Source organism: Carcharodon carcharias, chromosome 17 (genome assembly GCF_017639515.1).
Source record: "Carcharodon carcharias isolate sCarCar2 chromosome 17, sCarCar2.pri, whole genome shotgun sequence".
Taxonomy (NCBI): domain Eukaryota; kingdom Metazoa; phylum Chordata; class Chondrichthyes; order Lamniformes; family Lamnidae; genus Carcharodon; species Carcharodon carcharias.
This window is the reverse complement of record NC_054483.1, coordinates 48,658,269-48,680,580: the sequence shown is the minus strand read 5'-3', so window position 1 is coordinate 48,680,580 and position 22,312 is coordinate 48,658,269. Positions and strand designations below refer to the sequence as shown.

General features: G+C 44.1%; 1 protein-coding gene across 3 annotated transcripts in view; it reads left to right on the top strand.

The window, feature by feature from the left end:
* slc22a15 (solute carrier family 22 member 15) overlaps positions 1 to 22,312 on the top strand; it is a 120,527-nt gene that overhangs the window by 82,154 nt on the left and 16,061 nt on the right. For 2 of the 3 annotated variants that reach the window (XM_041210208.1, XM_041210210.1), the window contains exons 6-9: positions 189 to 410; positions 4,681 to 4,821; positions 13,512 to 13,597; positions 13,927 to 14,050. In XM_041210208.1, the coding sequence (XP_041066142.1) occupies positions 189 to 410; positions 4,681 to 4,821; positions 13,512 to 13,597; positions 13,927 to 14,050 (573 nt within the window). The remainder of the gene's footprint in view (positions 1 to 188; positions 411 to 4,680; positions 4,822 to 13,511; positions 13,598 to 13,926; positions 14,051 to 22,312) is intronic. The other variant, XM_041210209.1, reaches the window with a different exon arrangement.

The window sequence follows — 22,312 nt, the reverse complement described above, 5'->3', positions numbered from 1 at the left end:
ACTTGTCTCTCCCTTGGACAATACCTCTTTTAGGCTGCTTTGCACTTGGAGTTAAATGTAATGTTTTTATGACCTGACAAATCCTGTTTGCGATTTTCTAGTTTTATCTTCAGGGTTTCTAGTAGCTCTAAGTGACGGTAATTTCAGTAATTTGAGTTGTGTTTCATAGTGCCAATTTTCTGATGCAGTACAATTCCAGAATCGCCAAGGTGGTTATATTCCCATGGGAGGACTGAGGAAGCAGAGGAGGTGCTACAATATATTGCACACAGGAATGGGAACGAAATGATTTTTGTGCAACTAAAGCCCTGTGCTGGAACAACGAAAATTGGTCAGTCAGTTCATGGAGTGATGGACCTGGTGAGATACCCTACATTACGCTGGAGAACTGCCATTTTGATGTATGTGTGGTAAGTGATCATAAAAAGGACTTAGTGCAAAGATTTGCAGATTCACTGTTCAGTTGAGTGGGCCTGTAGCATGTCTTAAACCCTTCCAATGTAAAGGTACCGTAATCTACTGTTCTCAAGAGGATCATTTTGCATGCAGGAATTCCCTGCCTTTTTATTTTTATAACTTTACAGGAGAAAATTAAGATTGCATTAAATCTAAATCTTCATATGAATGCATTGAGGTCTACATACATATTGGTAATAGTGATAAGCTAATTAATTCTTCCCATACCATTTTTGAAATTTAATGTGTAAAAGACCTTTGAATAAATTGGACTACTCAGCACAAAGCTTATTACAACCAATGGAGGAAATGTCACTGTGGTTATTCCTTTCTGGTACTAAAGAAATTGCAGTCCACCTGTTTCTGCTTTCATTTTCTACAATTTCTCTTTCTTTCCCACTTCTGCCTCTTTGTCTTTGGTGCTTTTCTTTCAGGTCAGGATGTGTTTGTGGGTTAAGGAGCAGCTGCAGACTGTGTTTAGGAGGGGCTTGCAAGAGAATACAACCATGGTTCACTTCCCAACTCTTCTAATTGTGTGCTTCTCCACTCCATCACTCAGTCATGCTTCTTTGCCTTAACCGTGTTGCGATCCATTCTCCACCTTAGAGTTTGATCACTCCCCATCTCAGCTACCCCTGGAGGCACCCAGCATCACAGATGCCAGTCTTTAGCCAATTTGATTTACTCCATGTGATATCAAGAAACGGCTGAAGGCACCGGATACTGCAAAGGCCATGGGCCCTGACAATATTCCGGAATAGTACTGAAGACTTGTACTCCAGAACTAATCGCACCTTTAGGCAAGGTGTTCCACTGCAGTTACAACACTGGCACCTACCCGGCAATGTGGAAAATTGCCCAGGTATATCCTGTACATAAAAAGCAGGACAAATCCAACCCTCCCAATTACTGGTACGTCAGCCTACTCTCTATCATCAGTAAAGTGATGGAAGGTGTTGTCGACAGTGCTATCAAGCAGTGCTTAATCAGCAATAATCTACTCGCTGACTCTCAGTTTGGTTTCTGCCAGGGCCGCGCAGCCCCTGCCCTCATTATAGCCTTGGTTCAAACATGGACAAAAGAGCTGAACGCAAGAAGTCAGGTGATATTGAGTGCCCTTGGCATCAAGGCAGCATTTGGCCGAATGTGGCATCAAGGAGCCCTAGCAAAACTGGAGTCAATGGGGATTGGTGGGGGTGGGGGGTGGTGCGAGGGAGTGGAACTCTCTGCTGGCTGGAGTCATACCCAGCAGAAAGGAAGATGGTTGTGGTTGTTGGAGGTCAATCATCTCGGTTCCGGGACATCACTGCAGGAGTACCTCAGAGTAGTGTCCGAGGCCCATCCACCTTCAGCTGCTTCATCAATGACCTTCCCTCCATCATAAGGTCAGAAGTGGGGATGTTCGCTGATGATTGCAAAATGTTGAGCACCATTCACGACTACTCACATACTGAAGCAGCTTGTGCCCATTCGTAGCAAGACCTGAACAATATGGGCCGACAAGTGGCAGGTAATATTCGCGCCACATAAGTGCCAGGCAATGACCATCTCTAACAAGAAAGATGTTATGATGTGGCAGGTGGTATGTGCCAGGCAGACCAAATCCACAAGAAAAATTTGGCATGCTATTGCAACGGTTTTGCAATTTGTATTTATTATGAGAAGATTTGTGCAATGACTTCAGAAATAGAGTCTCACCACCTTTAGTGATTTTAAAAATTAAATTAAAATATTTATTGACCAAAGAAAAGAATTCAAACACATACATAAGATTACAGTTACATTATATTATAACAAATCCTGAAATTCCTAATTAACCTGACTCCCGATTCCATACTCCCTTTAAGGCAACAGTCCAAAAAGATTTCACATTTAAATAGGCAATCCAGCCAGGTTACCACAGCACCCACTTGACAGTGGAATTACAAAAACTTTTACTGCAACTTTAGTTATTGCAGCAGCGCTTCTTCTTCAGTGTGACTAGTTGTTTCTCTCCCCCCCGCCCAAGTCTATTTCACACTGTGTACCTTTCAAGATTTTACACGGTCACATCCCCACATAGCCTTCCATCCTTCTTTATATATGTTTCTCTCCCTTGAATATTTAAACTCCCATTGTTCTATATGTCTTTGGAAATTTACTTTTCCCATAATGTAAAAATCTTTCATATTGTCAATATGGACCTTTTCCTTTTGGAAAAAATAAATGTATTGCTTTGCCTCACTTCTTAGTTGTAAACATTACATTATCCCTTTGAAAATCAAACAACCCCTTCACTTACCTAAAAATGCAAATTCATACCCTATCTGTTGAGCCCTCACCCTAGCTTATCCACCTCCATTTCAACGGTCTGTTTATCTTCTGATAATTTCAGTCTTGTAGCCTAAACATCTCTAGTCTAATTAAATCAATCACATAGGACCATCCACACTCACACCCATAAACCTACAATAATATTATGAAAAATATAATCGTTTCATGACAGAGAATTGAACCATCTTCCCACGACATTCAGTGGCATTACCAACATTGCGGGGGTTACCATTAACTAGAAATTGAACTGGACCAATTATTTAAAAACTGTAGCTGCAAGAGCTGGTCAAAGGCTGGGAACTCTGCAGTGAGTCATTCACCTCCTGACTCCCCAAAGCCTGTCCACTATCAGCAAGGCACAAATCAGGAACATGATGGAATATTCTCCACTTGCCTGGATGAGTGCAGCTCCAACAACATTCAAGAAGCTCGACACCATCCAGGACAAAGTAGCTTTCTTGATTGGCGGCACCCCATCCATCACCTTAAATGTTCACTCCCTCCACCACCGATGCACAATGGCAGCGGTGTATACCATCTATAAAATGCACTGCAGCAATTCACCAAAGCTCCTCAACAGCACCTTCCAAACCCACAACCTCTACCACCTAGAAGAACAAGGACTGCAGATGCAAGGGAACACCACCCCTCCAAATCGCACACCATCCTGACTTGGAACCATATCACTGCTGGGTCAAAATCCTGGAAGTCCTTTCCTAACAGTGGGTGTACCTACGCTTCATGGATTGCAATGGCTGATCTGATTGTGGCCTTAACTCCATTCCTGTCAGACCCGCATAACCCTTGATTCCCTCGTCATTCAAGAATCTACCTAACTCTGCCTTGAATATATTCAATGACCCAGACTCCATTGCTCTCTGGGGAAGAGAATTCCAAAAACTAACAATCCTCTGAGAGAAGAAATTCCTCCTCATCTCCTTCTAAGGGAGACCTCTTATTCTTAAACCGTGTTCCCTAGTTCTAGATTCTTCCACGATGAGAAACATCCTCTCAATATCACCCTGTCAAACCCCTTCAGAATCTTATATGTTTCAATAAGATCACCTCCCATTCTTGTAAATGAATTTATGCCCAACCTGCTCAGTTTTTCTTCTTGAGGCAACCCTTTATCCTAAGGTCAGCCTGGCGATCTCTCTCTGAGCTGCCTCCTATGTAAATAGATCCTTCCTTGGATAAGGAGACCAAAACTGTACTGTTCTAAGAAACTGTCCCAAATACACTTTGAACTTATTCTTCAGCCCACTTTTGTCATTTGATCTATCCCGTTTATATGAAGATAAAAATCACTCTCAATTATTGCTGTACCTTTCTTACAAGCCCCATTATTTCTTGTTGCATACTCTGCCCTATAGTATAGCTACTGTTAAGGGGACCTGTGGACTACTATCAGTAGTGACTTCGTTACTTGGCTATTTCTTGTTGCCACCCAGATTTTGTATCTTTATCTGTGGAGCAAGGCTCATTTCTCACTGTACTGATCTCATCCTTTGCTAACACAGCTACCCTGCATTATTTTCTTTTGTTCCTATCCTTCCGAAATGCCAGGAAGCCTCGAATATTCAGTTCCAAATATTTGTCGCCTTGCAACCATGTTTCTGCAATGCATGTCATATTCATATCCCTTTATCTTTATTTGTGCTATCAATTCACCCACCTTGTCATGAATGCTGCCTCTCCCTCTTACCCCTGTCACTCCCCTTTCCCCGAGCCAGGATCTGAAGAATTTATTCCCCATTGATTAGTACATCAATGATCTTAATCTCTGTTTGAGGCCTGCTCTCGTCTGACTGTATGTTGGTTGATAGTTTTGTCTGTTATTTATTTTTTTCTGCTTTAATGAAGCCTTGGTTAGAAAGGAAAATGATTGGCCTCTGTTTACTCTTTGAATAGGTATGTTTGTAGTCTTGTGTATTATGGCCTAACGTTGAATGCGGGGGAATTGAAAGGCAATCGCTACCTGAACATCGCTTTGTACGGCCTTGTGGAAGTGCCAGCATTTCCTCTCTGCCTTTACTTCATTGATAAATCCTGGTAAGAGTTACATGTCCGCCTAATCTTTAAATGACTAATTGTGGTCTTAGATACATGTTGGAAGCAATGAAACTGTGGAACAATCCTCAAGACGCAGCCTTGACAAATATCTAGCCTTTGGTATCTTCTGAGGGGTAAAAGCAAGGCTCAGTAGGTGTGAATTCCTTTTTTTTTTATTCATTCAGGCTAGGCCAGCATTTATTGCCCCTCCCTAATTGACCTTGTTCAGAGGGCGTTTAAGAGTCAACCACATTGCTGTGGGTCTGGAGTCACAAGTAGGCCAGACCAAGTAAGGAAGGCAAATTTCCTGCCCTAAAGGACATTAGTGACCCAGATGAATTTTTACAACAGTCTACAATGGTTTCATGGTCATCATTATACTTTTAATTCCAGATTTTTGTTGAATTCAAATTCCACCATCTGCCGTGGCTGTCTTTGAATTACTCTGGATCTCTGGATTATCAGACCAGCGACAATACCACTATGCCATCACCTCTCCCCCGCACATTGGACTAAATTTTGACATAGAAGGATCTGAAAGCTTGATATTCACTTTCAAGTTGGCTCAGTTCACAATAGCGTAACGATATTTGAGTATTTGAGATGACAATATTTGGTGAAAGGAGAATGACCCTGCCCCCCTCTTCCCCAATCCCCAAATTTAGTCATGTGATGGTGATGTCATTTGTCTTTCCTCAGAGAATTATAATTTCCACAAAACCCTGCCCATTCAAAGCTCAATTATCTGAGCATCTGCTCGCTGAATGCTCAAATTAACTCGCACAGACTAAGCACCTTCCATCTTAAAGTGGAACAATGAGCCATGTGAGGGGTTGCAATTTTCCAGGACAAGTTCTACAGTGAAACCCACATTATTATTGCCCAGAGTTAGCTGGAACTGGGCATCTTGTAGCTTAGGTCGTTAGTTAAACTTATTACTGCACACTTCAGCTCATTAAATTTCTGCCTGTTAAATTTCTGGAAGTGCAAGCTGATAACGGGGCGTGTGGGACTTCGCTGAATATTCGGCGAGTGTATTAGCAGTGTATCTTTTAACCAGTGAGATTTAGGGATTGTGAAATGAACAGAGGACTGAGGGATTGCAGCCCTGCTACAGAGGTGGCATCTTTCAGATGAGGCGATAAACCAAGGCCCTCTTTTGGTCTCATGGGTGGATGTGAAAATCCCACAGCATTAAGGAGAGCAGGAGAATTCTCCCTAATGTCATAGCCAATATTTTTCCCTCAATGACCATCACTACAAGCACATTATCTGGTCATTATCTCATTTCTATTTGTGGGAGCTTGCTGTGCACAAATTGGCTGCAGTGTTTCCTGCAGCAGTAACTAAGCTTCAAAAGCACTTAATTGGCTGTGAAGTGCTGTGAAAGGAGCTATATAAATTCAAGTCAAGTCTTTTTTTGTATCAGAAAGCATTACTTGCTTCACGCCACTCTTAAGCCTGTAGACTTCTGTTACCTGTGAACCAACACAAGTGGGTGTTGGCAGGCTATTTGACTGAAAACATTTCCAAGTGTCCTTCAGTGACTGCACAATTGCACTTGTCAGGAATTTCAACCCTGCTGCTTCTGTGAAGCGTCTTGAATATTAGAGTGTTGTATAAATGCAAGTTGTTGTCAGTGTAGTTTATTGTGTTCTTCTTGACTCACATCATTAACACAAGCAGCTTGGAGGCTCTGACCTGTTATCCTGAAGTGTTGGTCAGGTGTGGAACTGTATGGTCATATTTAGGTTATTATAAATCAAGAGGAGGCGGTGGCGTAGAGGTATTGTCACTGGACTGGTAATCCGGAGACCCAGGTTACTGCTCTGGGGACCTGGGTTCAAATACAATAAAAAAAATCTGGAATTAAAAGCCTAATGATGATCATGAAACGATTGTCGATTGTTGTAAAAACCCATCTGGTTCACTAATGTCCGTTATGGAAGGAAATCTGCCGTCCTCACTGGTCTGGCCTACATGTGACTCCAGACCCACAGCAATGTGGTTGATTTTTAACTGCCCTCTGAAATGGCCTAGCAAGCCACTCAGTTGTATCAAACGCTGAAAAGTCAATAAAAAGGAATGAAACTGGATGGACCAGCCGGCATCGACCAAGGCACTGGAAACGACAACAGCAAACACAGCCGTGTCGACACTGCAAAGTCCTCCTTACCAACTCTGAGAGCTAGTGCCAAAATTTAGAGAGCTGTCTCACAGACTAGTCAAGCAACAGCCTGACATAGTCAGACTCATGGAATCACACCTTACAGATCATGTCTCAGACACCACAATCACCATTCCTGGGTAGTCCTGTCCCACTGGCAAGACAGACCAAGCAGAGCTAGTGGCACAGTGGTATACAGTCGGGAGGGAGTTGCCTGGGAGTCCTCAACATCGACTCTGAGCCCCATGAAGTCTCATGGCATCAGGTCAAATATGGGCAAAGAACCTCCTGCTGATTACCACGTATCTCCATCCCTCAGCTGATGAATCAGTGCTCCCCCATGTTGAACACCATTTGGAGGAAGCACTGAGATGGCAAGGGTGCAGAATGCACTCTGGGTGGGGAACTTCAATGTCCATCACCAAGAGTGGCTCGGAAGCTCCACTGCTGACCTGGCTGGCCGAGTCCTAAAAAACATAGCTGCTAGACTGTCCATGACAGTATCAGTAGGAGTGACCATCGCATAGTCCTGGTGGAGACGAAGTTCAGTCTTCACATTGAGGATACCCTCACTATCACTGTGCTAAATGGGTTAGATTTCAAACAACCGAGCAACTCAAGACTGGCCATCCGTGAGGCACTGTGGGCCATCTGTAGCAGCAAAATTGTACTCAACTACAATCTGTAACCTCGTGGCCTGGCATATCCCCCACTCTACCATTACCACCAAGCCAGGGGATCAGCCCTGGTTCAATGAAGAGTACAGGAGGGTATGCCAGGAGCAGCACCAGGCTTACATAAAAATGAGGTGTCAAACTTGTGAAGCTACAACACAAGACTACTTGTGTGCCAAACAGCATAAACAGCAAGTGAAAGAGCTAAGCGATTCCACAACCAATGGATCAGATCTAAGCTCTGCAGCCCTCCCATACCCAGTCGTGAACGGTGGTGGACAATTGAACAACTGGAGGAGGAGGCTCCACAAATATCCCCTTCCTCAATGTTGGAGGAGCCCAGCACATCAGTGCAAAAGATAAGGCTGAAGCATTTGCAGCAATCTTCAACCAGAAGTGCCGAGTGGATGATCCATCTTGGTTTCCTCTGGAGGCCCCCGCTGTATCACAGATGCCAGTCTTCAGCCAATTCGATTCACTCCACGTGATATCAAGAAACGGCTGAAGGCACTGGATACTGCAGAAGCTATGGGCCCTGACAATATTCCGGCAATAACATTGAAGACTTGTGCTCCAGAAATTGCCACGCCCCTAGCCAAGATGTTCCAGTATAGCTACAACATTGGCATCTTGCCAGCAATGTGGAAAATTGCTGAGGTATGTCCTGTATACTGTTGTGGCCGATGGTAAATGCTGAATTGTTCAAATCCCAGAGGGAAACTTGAGGCAACTGCCACAACTATTTTTTTAATTTGTATGTTTCAAGATACGGGCTTTGAACTCAGTAGCAATAAGACCACCAAGTCTTATAGGTTTTCACAAAACTGAATGATGCATTTATTAAAAAGAAAAATGATTTTAAGCACATACATAGATCTACAAATTACTACATAATAACTTCTAAATCCCCTAATTAATCTGACTCCCAGTCATACTTTCATTAAGGCAACAGTAAAACACGGAGATTTTAAAAGACCCAGGCAAACAAACATGATACCTTGAACCAGTCAAATTCCAAATGAGTTTTCTTCAGTTCTTTGAACACAGCAGCTTGAGGCATAGATGTTGAAGGCTTTTCACACTTGTTAGATCTTAAAATGCCTACCCTTATACACAGCCTTTGCTCCTTTATACATATTTTCCCCTTTGAATGCAATTTCCCATTGTTTCACTGTGTCTTTGGTCTTTACCTTCCTGATAGTAAAAAAATCTCTTATAGCACTAAGTTTTACCAATAACCTTTGGGAAAAATAAAAACCCTTTCTAAACTTCACTTGGCTAGGCGACACATTTCACTCCATCTTTAGAAAACAATCTAGTCTAGTCTGGTTTATTTAAAAGTGCAAATGTTCCCTTGACATCTATGCTTCTAAACTTCCCCCATGTTTATCATGTTTACATCAAAGCCTTCAGACCAGCAGCCTTTAATCCAATTAACTCACTCACTCACTTTACCGCCGCATCAGTCTACTCTTGATCATTAGTAAAGTGATGAAGGGGTGAGCAACAGTGCTATCAAGCGGCACTTGCTTATCAATAACCTGTTCACGTTTGGGTTCTGAAAGGGTCACTCAGCTTCTGACCTCACTACTGCCTTGGTTCCAACATGTACCAAAGAGCTGAACTCCAGAAGCGAGGTGAGACTGACTGCCCTTGATATCAAGGCAGCATTTGACCAAGTGTGGCATCAAGGAGTCCTAGCAGAACTGGAGTCAAAGGGAATCAAGATCAAAAGTCTCCACTGGTTGGAGTCATACCTAGCTCAAAGGAAGATGGTTGTGGTTGTTGGAGGTCAATCATCTCGGCTCCAGGACATCACTGCAGGAGTTCTTCAGGGTGGTGTCCTCGGCCCAACCATCCTCAGCTGCTTCGTCGATGACCTTCCTTCCATCATAAGGTCAGAAGTGGGAATGTTCGCTGATGATTGCATGAAGTTCAGCACCATTCACGACGACTCATATGAAGCAGTCCATGTCCAAATGCAGCAAATCCTGGACAATATCCAAGCTAGGGCTGACAAGTGGCAAGTAATATTCATGCCACACAAGTGGCAGGCAATGACCATCTCCAACAGGAAAGAATTTAACCATTGTCCTTTGACATTCAATGGCATTACCATCACTGAATCCCCCCGGTATCAACATCCTGGGTGTTACCATTGACCAGACACCGAACTGGACTAGCTATATAAATACTGTGGTCAGAAGAGTAGGTCAGAGGCTAGGAATCCTGCAGTGAGTAACTCACCTCCTGACTCCCCAGAGCCTGTCCACCATCTACAAGACACAAGTCAGGAGTGTGATGGAATACTCTCCACTTGCCTGGATGGGTGCAGCTCCAACAACACTCAAGAAGTCTGACACTATCCAGAACAAAACAGCCCACTTGATCAGCACCCCATCCAGCACAATGGCAACAGTGTGCACCATGTACTACATGCACAGCAGGAACTCACCAAGTCTCCTTAGCCAGCACCTTCCAAACCCATGCCTGTTACCATCTAAATGGTCAAGGGCAGCAGGTGCATGGCAACACCAGCAACTGGAAGTTCCCCTTCAAGCCACTTACCACCCTGACTTGGAAAAATATCGCTGTTCCTGCAGTGTTGCTGGGTCAAAATCCTGGAACTCAGTCCCTAGCAGTGCTGTGGCTGTACCTACACAGCATGGACTGCAGCGGTTCAAGAAGGAAACTCACTATCACTTTCTCAAGGCAATTAGGGATGGGCAATAAATGGTGGCCTAGCCAGCGACACCCACATCCTGTAAATTAATTTTAAAAAGTAAAATACAATGTTGAGGATTCTGTTCAAAATTGACTATACACTTAAATTTAAGGTAGTTTAGCTACTTGCCAGGCAGTTGTTCTAAATTTTGATGCCTTATGGCAGCAATAACCTTTATTCCCACATGATGGAGCTCTTGAACTGTTACACCAATACCTTTTTCTAAGTAGCTTTGAATAACATTGTTTTGTTATTAAGTAGTTAACAAATTACTACCCTTTTATTCATTATATGACCATGTACCCCATTATTAAGTAGTTGGGAACTAGGTGCAAAATCTTTTTTTGTAATCGTCTGCATAGTTACCACTTGGGTGAAACAATGACAAGGCTGCTTCTCCCTTTTCTGAAACTTTTACCTTCGGTTTCGATCTCCCGCTCACCTTGGAATGGCACGTTTCGTTTTTCCATTGGCCACTAGCTTGCTGTCAGATTGAGGGAACATGGACTGCCAGGCAACCCAGGTATGCTGGATGTGTATGTTGTGGTTGACTCGCACTCACACGTCTCGTGCATCTCCAGTTTGGAGAGCGGAGTCCTAAGAGGTTGATGGTTACATTACCTGGATATCCTGAGGCTCACTGAAGTGCTTGAAGGAAGAAGAGTATAGAGGGAGAGAAGCTATCCGGTAACGGGACAAATGTGCGCAACCAGGAGCAGGTCGTCATCCTGATCAGTTTATGCAGAAGCAGTGACCCTCGGCTTGTTAACATTTCTTTCATATTATGGTCAGCCACGCCGATGTGAGTGGAGCCCAGCTTGGAGTCAGCTCACAGCAATGGTGTAGTCTAAGGGTATCTGGCATAGCAAAGATTAATGTGTGAGTGGGAAACAGTACCACGAAAAGTATGATGTGAAGAGACCCATAACCTGAGACTAGCGTCAGTTGTGGACTGGATAGATACCTGTGCAGAAGCAGGCATGGAGTTAGCTCTTGCCTTGGGCTATACCCTGTATATATGTACGTAGTTACATGTTATCAATAAACACTTAATGTTCAACCGTACAAGATTCAGGATGTCTTTGAGATCTACTGAACATACAGCATGATGGCAGCAAATGGAAGGACCCAGAACCTCAGAAGCTGGGACAGTAATTCAAAAGTTGGAAAATTAAAGGAACAGCATTTTGACCTGACTCACAGCCACTGAAGTGAAGACCCAAAGGAAGATTGCCTGGACAAAGCTCCTTTGCAGAATCGGAAGCAGAAGGACGGAGAAAAAACTCGCCCCCTGACTCCCTAAAACCAGGCACAAATCAGGAGTGTGAATACTCCCCACTTGCCTAGATAAGTGCAGCTCCAAAAACACTGAAGTAGCTTGACACCATTCAGGCCAAAGTAGCCAGCTTGATTGGCACCCCATCTACAAACATTAACTCCTTTCACTATCGATGCACAGTAGCAGCTGTGTGTACCATCTACAAGATGCACAGCAGGAACTCACCAAGACTCCTTCAACAGCACCTTCCAAACCCACGACTGTTACCATTTAGAAGGATGAACAGCAGACACATGCGAACACCACCACCTGAAAGTTCCCCTCCAAGTCACTCACCATCCTGATTTAGAAATATATTGTTGTTCCTTCACTGTCATTGGGTCAAAATCCTGGAACCCCCTTCCTCAGCACTGTTGGTGTACCTACACCATACGGACTGAAGCGGTTCAAGAAGGCAGCTCACCATCACCTTCTCGAGGTCAATTAGGGAAGGGCAATAAGTGCTGGCCTAGCCAACGATGCCCACATCCCAATGAATGAATAAAGTAAAATACAGACATCTTTGTAAATGATCAAGTCACCAACTTCAAATTGGATACAGGAGCCAGTGTTATGGTCCTCTCTGATCAGGAACCGTGGCCAAGAGACCTCTAGCTATGAACGACAGACATGCTACTCTATGGGCCTGGAGGAGTCCAACATTTGAGCATAGGCATGACCCTTGAACCACTAAGGCATGGCAGCAAACAGATATTCAAAATCATTTACCTCATCTGCAACCAATCATCTCTTTTGAGAAGAAATGCCTGTGTTCTCTTAACCTTCTTAAAACGGTAGAAGACATCAAAACAACCTCTGTCGTCAACTATATGGAGCTGCAAATTCCCGAGAGGCCCAATAATAGAGACTCTCAATTGGTATGACTGATCCCTGTGGCACTCTACTAGTTATAGCTTGCCAACCCAAAAATGACTCTGTTTCCTGTTAGCTAACCAATCCTATATCTTACTAATATGTTATCCCTTACAGCATGAGCTCTTATTTTGTGTAGTAACCTTTGATGTGGTACCTTATCAAATGCCTTTTGTACACCATGCCTGCAGGTTCCTCTCAATCCACATTGCTTGTTACTTCATTTGTCATTCATGACTTCTCTTTCACAAATCATGTTGACTCTGCCTGATTGCATTAAGATTTTCTAAATGCCCCGCTATAACCTCCTTAATATTAGATTCTAGCATTTTTCCCAATGACAGATGTTAAACTAACTGGCTGTAGTTTCCTGCTTTCTGCCTCCCTCCCTCCTTGAATAGAGGAGCTAAATTCAGTACTTTCCAATCTGATGGGATCGTTCCAGAATCCAGGGAATTTTAGGAAATTACAATCAGTGCATCTACTGTCACAGCAGCCACTTTTTTCAAGACCCAAGAATGGACCCTAGTACTCCATTGGTGTGTTAACCTGGACTTTGACTTCATGTCTCTGGAGTGGGTCTTGAACACATGATCTGACAGAGGTGAGAATGCCATCCATTGAGCCAGTCAATGATTTTAATTGTGCCACTTAAAAGTTAGGGTGCTTGATCTAAGAGTCAGACAGCTGTGGTTAGTTTTCTGCTGTATCATATGGCAGGATTTGAGCAATTGAACCTGTTTATGATTGAAATCTGGTACCATGTACGAATGCTCCATGACAACGATATCAGTTTATGTAATATTTAGTGCTGTGTAAACTAATGCATGTCTTTCCATTCCAGAAGTCTCTACCTGATTGTGATTTGATGGCTTGTATTAATATAATTCTGCTTTCTTCCTCTTTCTGCCTGTCTCCACCCCAAACCCCAAGGTCAGGAAGACGCAAGACGATGACAGCATTTCTGTTATTTGCAGGCGTTGCCTGCATAAGTACCATGTTCTTGCCTCGGCATCTGGGTAAGAGAACATCCCATAATTTTAATTTTCTATAGTTTAATGCTTACTATGAATATAATATTATAAATTGATCATATTCTCAACAGACTATTACCAATGAGTTTTACAGTCTGTATCTGGTCTCCAGGGTAGTAATGTATTGCTGTACTGTATTGAAAGATTAATATAATTGTTCTTTTCACCACTGTCATATGATGAACATAGGAACAAGAGTAAACCATTTAGCTCTTGAGCCTATTCACCATTTAGCGAGACCATGACTGATTTATGACCTAACTCCATATACCTGCCTTTACCACATATCTAAATATATATATTTTTTTTCTTAGCAGACTTTGACTTGGGATTCTTGCTGAATGTCACTTCATTGGCACTATGTGGAAAGTTGGCTGTCAGCGCTGCCTTTAATATTGTCTATGTTTTTACTGCAGAGCTTTACCCAACTGTGATCAGGTAAATACATTTCATTCACGGTGACTACACAAGCCAAGCCCATTTTCCATTTTCACTTTAAAAAAGGAGATTTACATTTATATAGCACCTCTCATGCATGACCTCTGATGCCCCAGAGAGCTTTGCAGCCAATGAAGTACTTCCGGGTTGTAATTACTGTTGTATTGTAGAAAATGCAGCCATATTGCACACAACAAGGTTCCACAAGCAGTAAGGAGATAAGTGATCAACTAACCCATTTTTATGATGTTGGTTGAGGAATAAATTTTGTTCAGGACCCCAAGGAGGACTCTTTTTGATTATATGCTGCATGTTGGTGAGTTTGAGGAAATAATATTTGCCTCAGGCCACTGACAGGAGTATGGTGGTGTACCTGTTATGTGAGGGAATCTGGTTGCAATCCACCTTAATCTGGAGCTAATCATAGGCTGTTATTCTTTGTCAATTTTCAATGAGACTATCTTGTTTCACCAAAACTGTAAGTCAAACAGTGCTTCCATCCTGAGCACACTGATTCCAATGGGAATCCTATTCAGCTGATGCTGCAACCTTCATTCGATCTACTATCTGAGGAATTGGAGAGTTTACTGGGCTCCACTGAAGAAATGGGACTAATTACAAAACTGATAAAAACAAAAAACTGTGGATGCTGGAAATCCAAAACAAAAACAGAATTACCTGGAAAAACTCAGCAGGTCTGGCGGCATCGGCGGAGAAGAAAAGAGTTCACATTTCGAGTCCTCATGACCCTTCAACAGAACTGAGTTTTTCCAGGTAATTCTGTTTTTGTTCTAGTTACAAAACTGATGGTTGTGAAAGTAACCATCCAAGATAAGACTGAGAACTAGTTATTTGCTGCTCTTCGTATTTACCTCCTATAACATCTGTTAATCTCAAATGCTTTTTCCAATACCTGTTATTCAGGTTCTCTGCAAGTCAGTTACCACAGACAGGTTTGCACTTCCTATGGGCTGAAACTTGACCACATACCATACGTGTGAAGGCCTACTCAATGCAAGTCGCTCATGCCATAAGGGGTAAAGGATCATGACCTTTCTGAACCAGCAGAAAAGCTGACGGTGTAGCTAAGATTGCTAGTTGAGATATGTTCTAAGAAGCAAAATATACAGAAGTAAGGATCAGTCATTACTTAACTTTGAATTGCCTGAGTTCAACATTCCAGATTGCTTGAGATCCTTACTACTTTTTGTGGTGACCTTCAGCCCAAGGTTAGACACCAGATGTGGGATTTTAAGCATCATGGGGCAGAATTTTCTGCTTGTTGGGTGGGCATACGCCCAACCTGAACGAGCATAAAATGATGCGCGACGTTGGGCGAGCGCCCTGACATCATTGTGCACTTGCGTGATATTTTGGTCGATGGGTGTGAGTGGGAGTCGGAGCTCCGCCCGCCATTAATTAAGTGGCCAGTTAAGGCCCTTGACAACCCAGTTGACCGGGATTTACCATTGCCGTGTGGTTTTCTGCTTGTTGCTTGGGCAAAATGAGCAGTCGAGCAGCCCACAATTTACAAAACCTCATCCATGGGCGGGATAAAAAGGTTCAGCAGCATTGTCATTGTGAATAGTGAGGAGTTTTGGAGATAACTTGCAGCTGGTTGCTTATTGGTACTTGTCAGCTTAATCTTTGGGGCTTTATTCTTAGCACTTCCACGCGTCATTTCAGGACTCATTGGTGTCTTCAAGGCCCCCTGAGTGTATGGGCCCTACCAGGTATCAGACTTCCCTTACCCTGGTAGTAGGGATTGTGGCCTCCTCTGGAGGCACCTTCTCTGTGGCGTAAGAGAGGGGCAGAAGGGAGAGGAGGCCAGGTGTTCCAGTGCAGCTTCCAGGGGAGGGACCTGTGGGAGGAGAGGTGCAGATACAAGGGGCACAGGGCCAGTAGGAAGTCCAAGGCGGAAGTGGCTGCAGAAGATGCCACTGTCCTGCAGCCAGATTTTACAGGTGGCAACGCAGCTACCTCAATATGCCCGTGGTGCAATGCTGAAGGAGGCTGCATCTCTCCAGTGAGACCCTGACCTCCATTTGCCAGATGATCGGGCCTGAGATCAGCTCCGACTGTGTGGATGGACACCCCATGCCAGTGGTGCTGAAGGTCTCAGTGGCCCTCAATGTCTATGCCTCCGGCTCTTTCCAGGAATCAGTAGGGGATCTGTGTGGAGTTGCCCAATCAGCTGTCCACAGTTGTACCAAGCTGGTGACAGAAGCTCTGTTCAGCCGGGTATTAACTTTTATTCATTTCTGTACGAACAAGGCCAGTTAGGCTGAGCGAGCCAGAGGCTTTGCAGCAATTGCTGGGTTCCCCTGCGTCTAGGTTGCCATCGACTGCACACATGTGGCCATCTGGGGTCAGCTGGGTGTCTTCATTAACAGGAAGGGATTCCACTCCATGAACGTCCAGATACTGTGTGACCGCAGGATGCAAATTCTGCAAGCCTGTGCAAGGTACCCTGTCAGCTCCCATGACGTGAACATCCTGAGACTCTGCTAGGTGCCGAGGCTCTTCAGTGCTCCAGCCCGACTGGGTGAATGGCTTCTGAGTGACCAGGGCTATCCCTTGTAAAGGTGGCTCTTGATGCCTCTCTGCCACCCAAGAACAGAGGCAGAACGGCGGTACAATAGGAGCCATGCCTCCGCAGGGGCGGTGGTGTTCCGGTGGAATGGGCTTCACTTGAACCATGCTGGGACCAGTGTCCTGGTGAATCGAATAACTAGGGCTATAGAGAAGGCTTTAAACTAAATAGAGGGGAGGAGCGTTCTGGAGAGGGAATACGTAGGCTTACAAAGCAAAATGATATTGAAGCATTGCAGGGCAGCTATTTAGGTAATGACATACAGAGTGTGACAGGAAGGGACAGAGTGTACAAACATTTAAAAAAAAAAGCAGCAAATAGGATCAAAGGGGGAAAAAATGGTAAAAAGGCAAAATTAGTGGCCCTTTACTTAAATGCAGTTGTATTCGGAACAAAATAAATGAATTAACAGCACAAATAGAGGTTAATGGGTATGATCTTATAGCCATTACGGAGATCTGGTTAAAAGTAGATCAAAGCTGGGAACTAAATATTAAGGGGTATGTGACTTTTCGAAAGGACAGGCAGGAAGGAAAAGGTGGTGGGGTAGCTTTGTTAGTACAGGATGGAATAAGTGCGATAACAGGAAAGGATCTTGGAACAAATGATATAGAATCCATATGGGTGGAGGTAAGAAATATCAAGGGGAAGAAGACACTGGTGGGAGTAATGTTTAGGCTCCCTAATGGTAGCTATACAGTAGGACAGAAAATAAATCAGGAGATAATGAGGGAATGTAAAAAAGGTTGTACATTAATCATGGGTAACTTTAATCTTCATGTAGATTGGGAAAATCAAATTGGCAGAGGTAGACACGAGCAAGAATTCATAGAGTGTATTTGGGACAGTTTCCTAAAACAATATGTTGTGAATCCAACCAAGGATCAGGCTATTTTGGATCTGGTAATGCGCAATGAGGCAGGTTTAATAAATGATCTCGGAGAAAAGGATCCCCTAGGAAACAGTGACCATAATATGATAAAATTTTAGTTTTCAGTTTGAAAGTGAGAAACTTGGAGCTGAAACAATTGTGCTAAACTTAAGTAAGGGTAATTGCAATGGAATGAGGGCAGAGTTGGCTGGAGTGGACTGGGAAAGCAGTTTAGCAGAAAAAGTGGTCGATGACCAATGGCAGACGTTTAAGAAAATAGTTCATGACTCACAACGAAGATATATCCCAGTGAGGAAGAAGGATTCAAGGAAGGGGATAAACCAACCATGGTTAACAAGGAAGTTAAGGCCAGTATCAAATTGAAAGAAAAAACATACAATGTGACAAAGATTAGTGGTAAGCCAGAGGATTGGGAAAGTTTTAAAAACCAATAAAAGATGACCAAAAAAAAAGGGAAAAAATAAACTTTGAAGGTAAACTAGCAAGTAATATCAAAACGGACAGTAAGAGCTTCTTTAAATATATAAAAAAGAGAGGCCAAAGTGAACAGACGCCCCTTAGAGAATGAGGCTGGAGAAATAATAATGGGGAACCAGGAAATGGTGGAGGAGTTGAATAAATACTTTGCATCAGTCTTCAAGGTAGAAGGTACTAATAGCATTCCAAAAATACTAAATAATCAAGGGACAAAAGTGGGGGAGGAAATAAATACAATAGCTATCACTAGAGAAAAAGTACTAGGGAAACTAATGGGGCGAAAGGTCCCTGGATCTGATGGGTTGCATCCTAGGATATTAAAAGAAGTAGCTACAGAAATAGTGGACACACTGGTAGTAATCTTCCAAAAATCCTTAGATTTTGTAAAGACTCAGAGGATTGGAGAACGACCAATGTAACACTCTTATTCAAAAAGGGAGGGAGACAAAAAACAGCTAACTGTAGGCCTTTTAGCTTAACATCCGTCATTGGGAAAATGTTAGAGTCTATTATAAAGGATGTAATAGCAGAGCATTTAGAAATATATAATATAATCAAGCAGAGTCAGCATGACTTCATGAAGGGGAAATCATGCCTAACAAAGTTATTAGAATTCTTTGAGGAGGTAACAAGCAGGATAGATAAAGGGGAATCAGTAGCTGTAATATATTTGGATTTCCAAATAAGATACCGCATATAAGGCTACATAATAAGATAAGAGCCCATGGTTTTGGGGGTAGTATGTTAGCATGGATAGAGGATTGACTAACCAGTGGAAGACAGAGTTGGGATAAGGGGGGTATTTTCGGGATGGCAACCTGTAACTAATGGAGTGCCACAGGGATCAGTGCTAGGGCCACAATTATTTACAATATAAATGACTTAGATGAGTGAAGTGAATGTACTATCGCCAAGTTTGCCGATGTCACAAAAATAGATGGAAAGACAAGTGGTGAGGATGACTTGAAGTCTATAGAGGAATATAGACAGGTTAAGTGAGTGGGCAAAAACTTGGCTGATGGGATATAATGTGGGAAAATGTAAGGTTATGCACTTTTGCAGGAAGAATAGAGGAGCTGAATATTATTTATATGGAGAAAGACCGCAGAAGGCAGCAGATAATCAGGCAGGCAAATGAAATGTTGGCCTTTATTTCAAAGGGAATGGAGTATAAAAATAGGGAATTCTTGCTAAAACTATACAAGGCACTAATTAAACCACACCTAGAATACTGTGAACAATTTTGGTCCCCTTATCTAAGGAACGATATACTGGCATTGGATGCAGTCCAGACAAGGTTCACTAGGTTGATCCTGGAAGGATTTTCTCATGAGGGGAAGTTGAGTAGGTTGGGCCTGTACCCATTGGAATTTAGAAGAATGAGAGGTGACCTTATTGAGACACATAAGACTCTTGGGAGGGCTTGTCAGGGTAGATGCTGAGAGGTTGTTTCCCCTTGTGGGAGAGTCTAGGACCAGAGAGCATAATCTCAGAGTAAGGGGTTGCCCATTTAAAACAAATTTGAGAAGGAATTTCTTCTCAGAGGGTAGTGAATCTGTAGAACTCTTTACTGTAGAGGGTTGTAGAGGCTGGGTTGTTAAGTATATTCAAGGCTGAGACAGACAGATTTTTAATCAGTAAGGGAATTGAGGGTTATGGGGAAAAGGCAGGAAAGTGGAGTTAAGGATGATCAGATCAGCCATGATCTCATTGAATGGTGGAGCAGACTCAATGGGCTGAATGACCTACTTCTGCTCCTATACCTTATGGTCCTATGCCTGGACCATGCAGGGGACGCAGTGCAATATCCCCCAGAGTGCGTGTCACTGATAGTGGTTGCTATGCTGCGCTCCCCTCAATCCCACTGGAGGAAGAGGATGTTGACGCAGCTGCACAGGCCACAGATGATAGTCCAATAGTGAGTCAGAAGAGGAACACAGTGAGGAAAACGCTGACGGCCCGACCTCAGTAACCTCCAGGGAGCAGGCACACCAGGGTTGCCTTTATCCAATGCTCTTTCAGCTAGGCTGCCATATAAGGGCTGCCGCCTTCATCCTGGATCACAGAAATGATTCTTTCCTTTGCCCCCAAGAGACACCCAGTGCCTGTGCAATAAAGTTTCGAGCCACCCATGTCCAGCATTACATACTGGCGTACCTTGTACCTACAAATCAAATGAAGAATACACAAAAGCAAATGTGATTTAATGTTGAAACTCTCAGATTATTGGAGAGAACAATATCCTGTGTTGTTGGTCACACCAGTAAAAAAAGTAAAACAAAATGGGGGAACAAAAGATCACATGCGACTCACCTCTCCTGAGCTTAAGGTGCTTTAAACTTACATTTATGGGTGTTACATCTAGGTGCTCCCCCATTGATGGCACCGGCATTGGAGACGACCTGCTGACTCTGGTGTCTTGTTGGTCTTGATGACTTTGGCGGTTGTCCTCTGGCCAGTGGAGCCTTTGCTGGCTGTGCCTGGGTGGGAGCTGCCAGTGCCACAGCAGGCATCTCCCCAGTCATGCAGCCTTATCAGATGCCACGGCCACTGGCAGAGGGGCGGAGGAGCTGCTGCTGTCATCCAGGGCGCCCTGAGAGAAGCCCACACAGAGACAAGCAGCTCGTGCGCGAAAGTGAGGTCGCCGTGTACCCCTGCTCACCATTGATGGATGGGCACCTAGCTGGATACTAGATGCCCCATCCATCTCACACATGGATACTGACCAGCTGAGGTCAGTACCTGTGTGAGGGCTTGAGATCTGAACGCCCTTTTTCTGTTCCAGAGCAGTCTCTCCATGGAGGAGGCATTGAGCTCAGCCATGAGGGTCAACGCAGTGCTCATGCTCTGCAGGGACTCCTCCACAACAGAGACCATGGCAAGCATACCTCCTTTTATCTCCGCCAGATCCTCTCGCACATCCTGCTGGACATCCAACATCTGCTGCCTCCAGAGGCCCATCATCACCCTTTGACTAAGCATTGTCCTAGTCTCTAGCAGTCCTCCTATTGCCGGCACCCTGGGCATTCTTTGCCTCTGCCTGCACCTCAAGCGAGTGTGAAGTGCTCTCACCAATGTGCACCAAGATACTAGCCGCCAAACTAATGCCCACCGGGGTGCTGGTATCTGCGTTGATGCCTGCTTCAGAGAGTGGGTGTGACAGAGATGCTTCAGGAGCATGGCGGTCCTCTGGGGTCGGGGTAGCTCCTGGAGGTCCTGCACTTGACCGCTTGGTGGCAGATCCAAGGAAGAAGCTAGAGTATTGTGTGTCGTTCTGGAATCTGCATTATAGGAAGGATGTGATTGCACTAGAGAGAGTGCAGAGGAGATTTACCAGGATGTTTCCTGGGCTGGAGAGTTTTAGTTATGAGGAGAGATTGGATAGACTGGGGTTATTTTCCCTGGAGCAGAGGAGATTGAGGGGGGACATGATTGAGGAGTATAAAATTATGAGGGGCATAGATAGGATAGACAGGAAGGAACTTTTCCCCTTGGTAGAGGGATCAGTAATCTGGGGGGCATAGGTTTAAGGTAAGGGGCAGATTTAGTGGGGATCTGAGGAAGAATTTTTTCACCCAGAGCATGGTGGGAATCTGGAACTCTCTGCCTGAAAGGGTAGTAGAGGCAGAAACCCTCATAACATTTAAGAACTATTTGGATTTACAAATACAAGGCTATGGGCCTAGTGCTGGAAAATGGGATTAGAGTAATTAGATACGTGTTTGACTGCGCAGACTCGATGGGCTGAAGGGCCTTTTTCTGTGCTGTAGACTTCTATGACTCTATAAGAATGGCATGCCATTAGTTAAAGTCATCACACTGTCACTGCAAATGCCAGGCACCCTGGTGAGACAATGGAGATCTGCATCAAGGTGCCATCGTCTTTCAATGATCAATGAGGACTCCAAACTGGAGGCTGCCATCAATGATGAGACAGCGCAGATTGTTTGCAGCATCCAAAACTCTCACCTCAGTGCACTGCACTCTTACCTTCACCTGATACCCCAGACTCACCGCGGCCGGTCAGTCGAGGTGCATGGCGCCTCTTGGGCTCCAAGGCCTCCTGCTTGCATCGGGTGAGGATGAGGAGGTGTGGGGGTCCTCCACCAGTCTGTGACACCTCAATATTGTTATGGGATGTCTTCTCCTGAAAGGACAGAGGAGCATTGATTAGTCCACTCTGTGCCTGCAGCGCCATTGCAGCCTGGCCAACCCCAGTTGAGGAGAACCTTGCAGGGAAGATAGGAGTCGTGGCCCTCGAGCTGCAAGGCACTTAGTCAAAGCAGCCAGAGCTCACCCC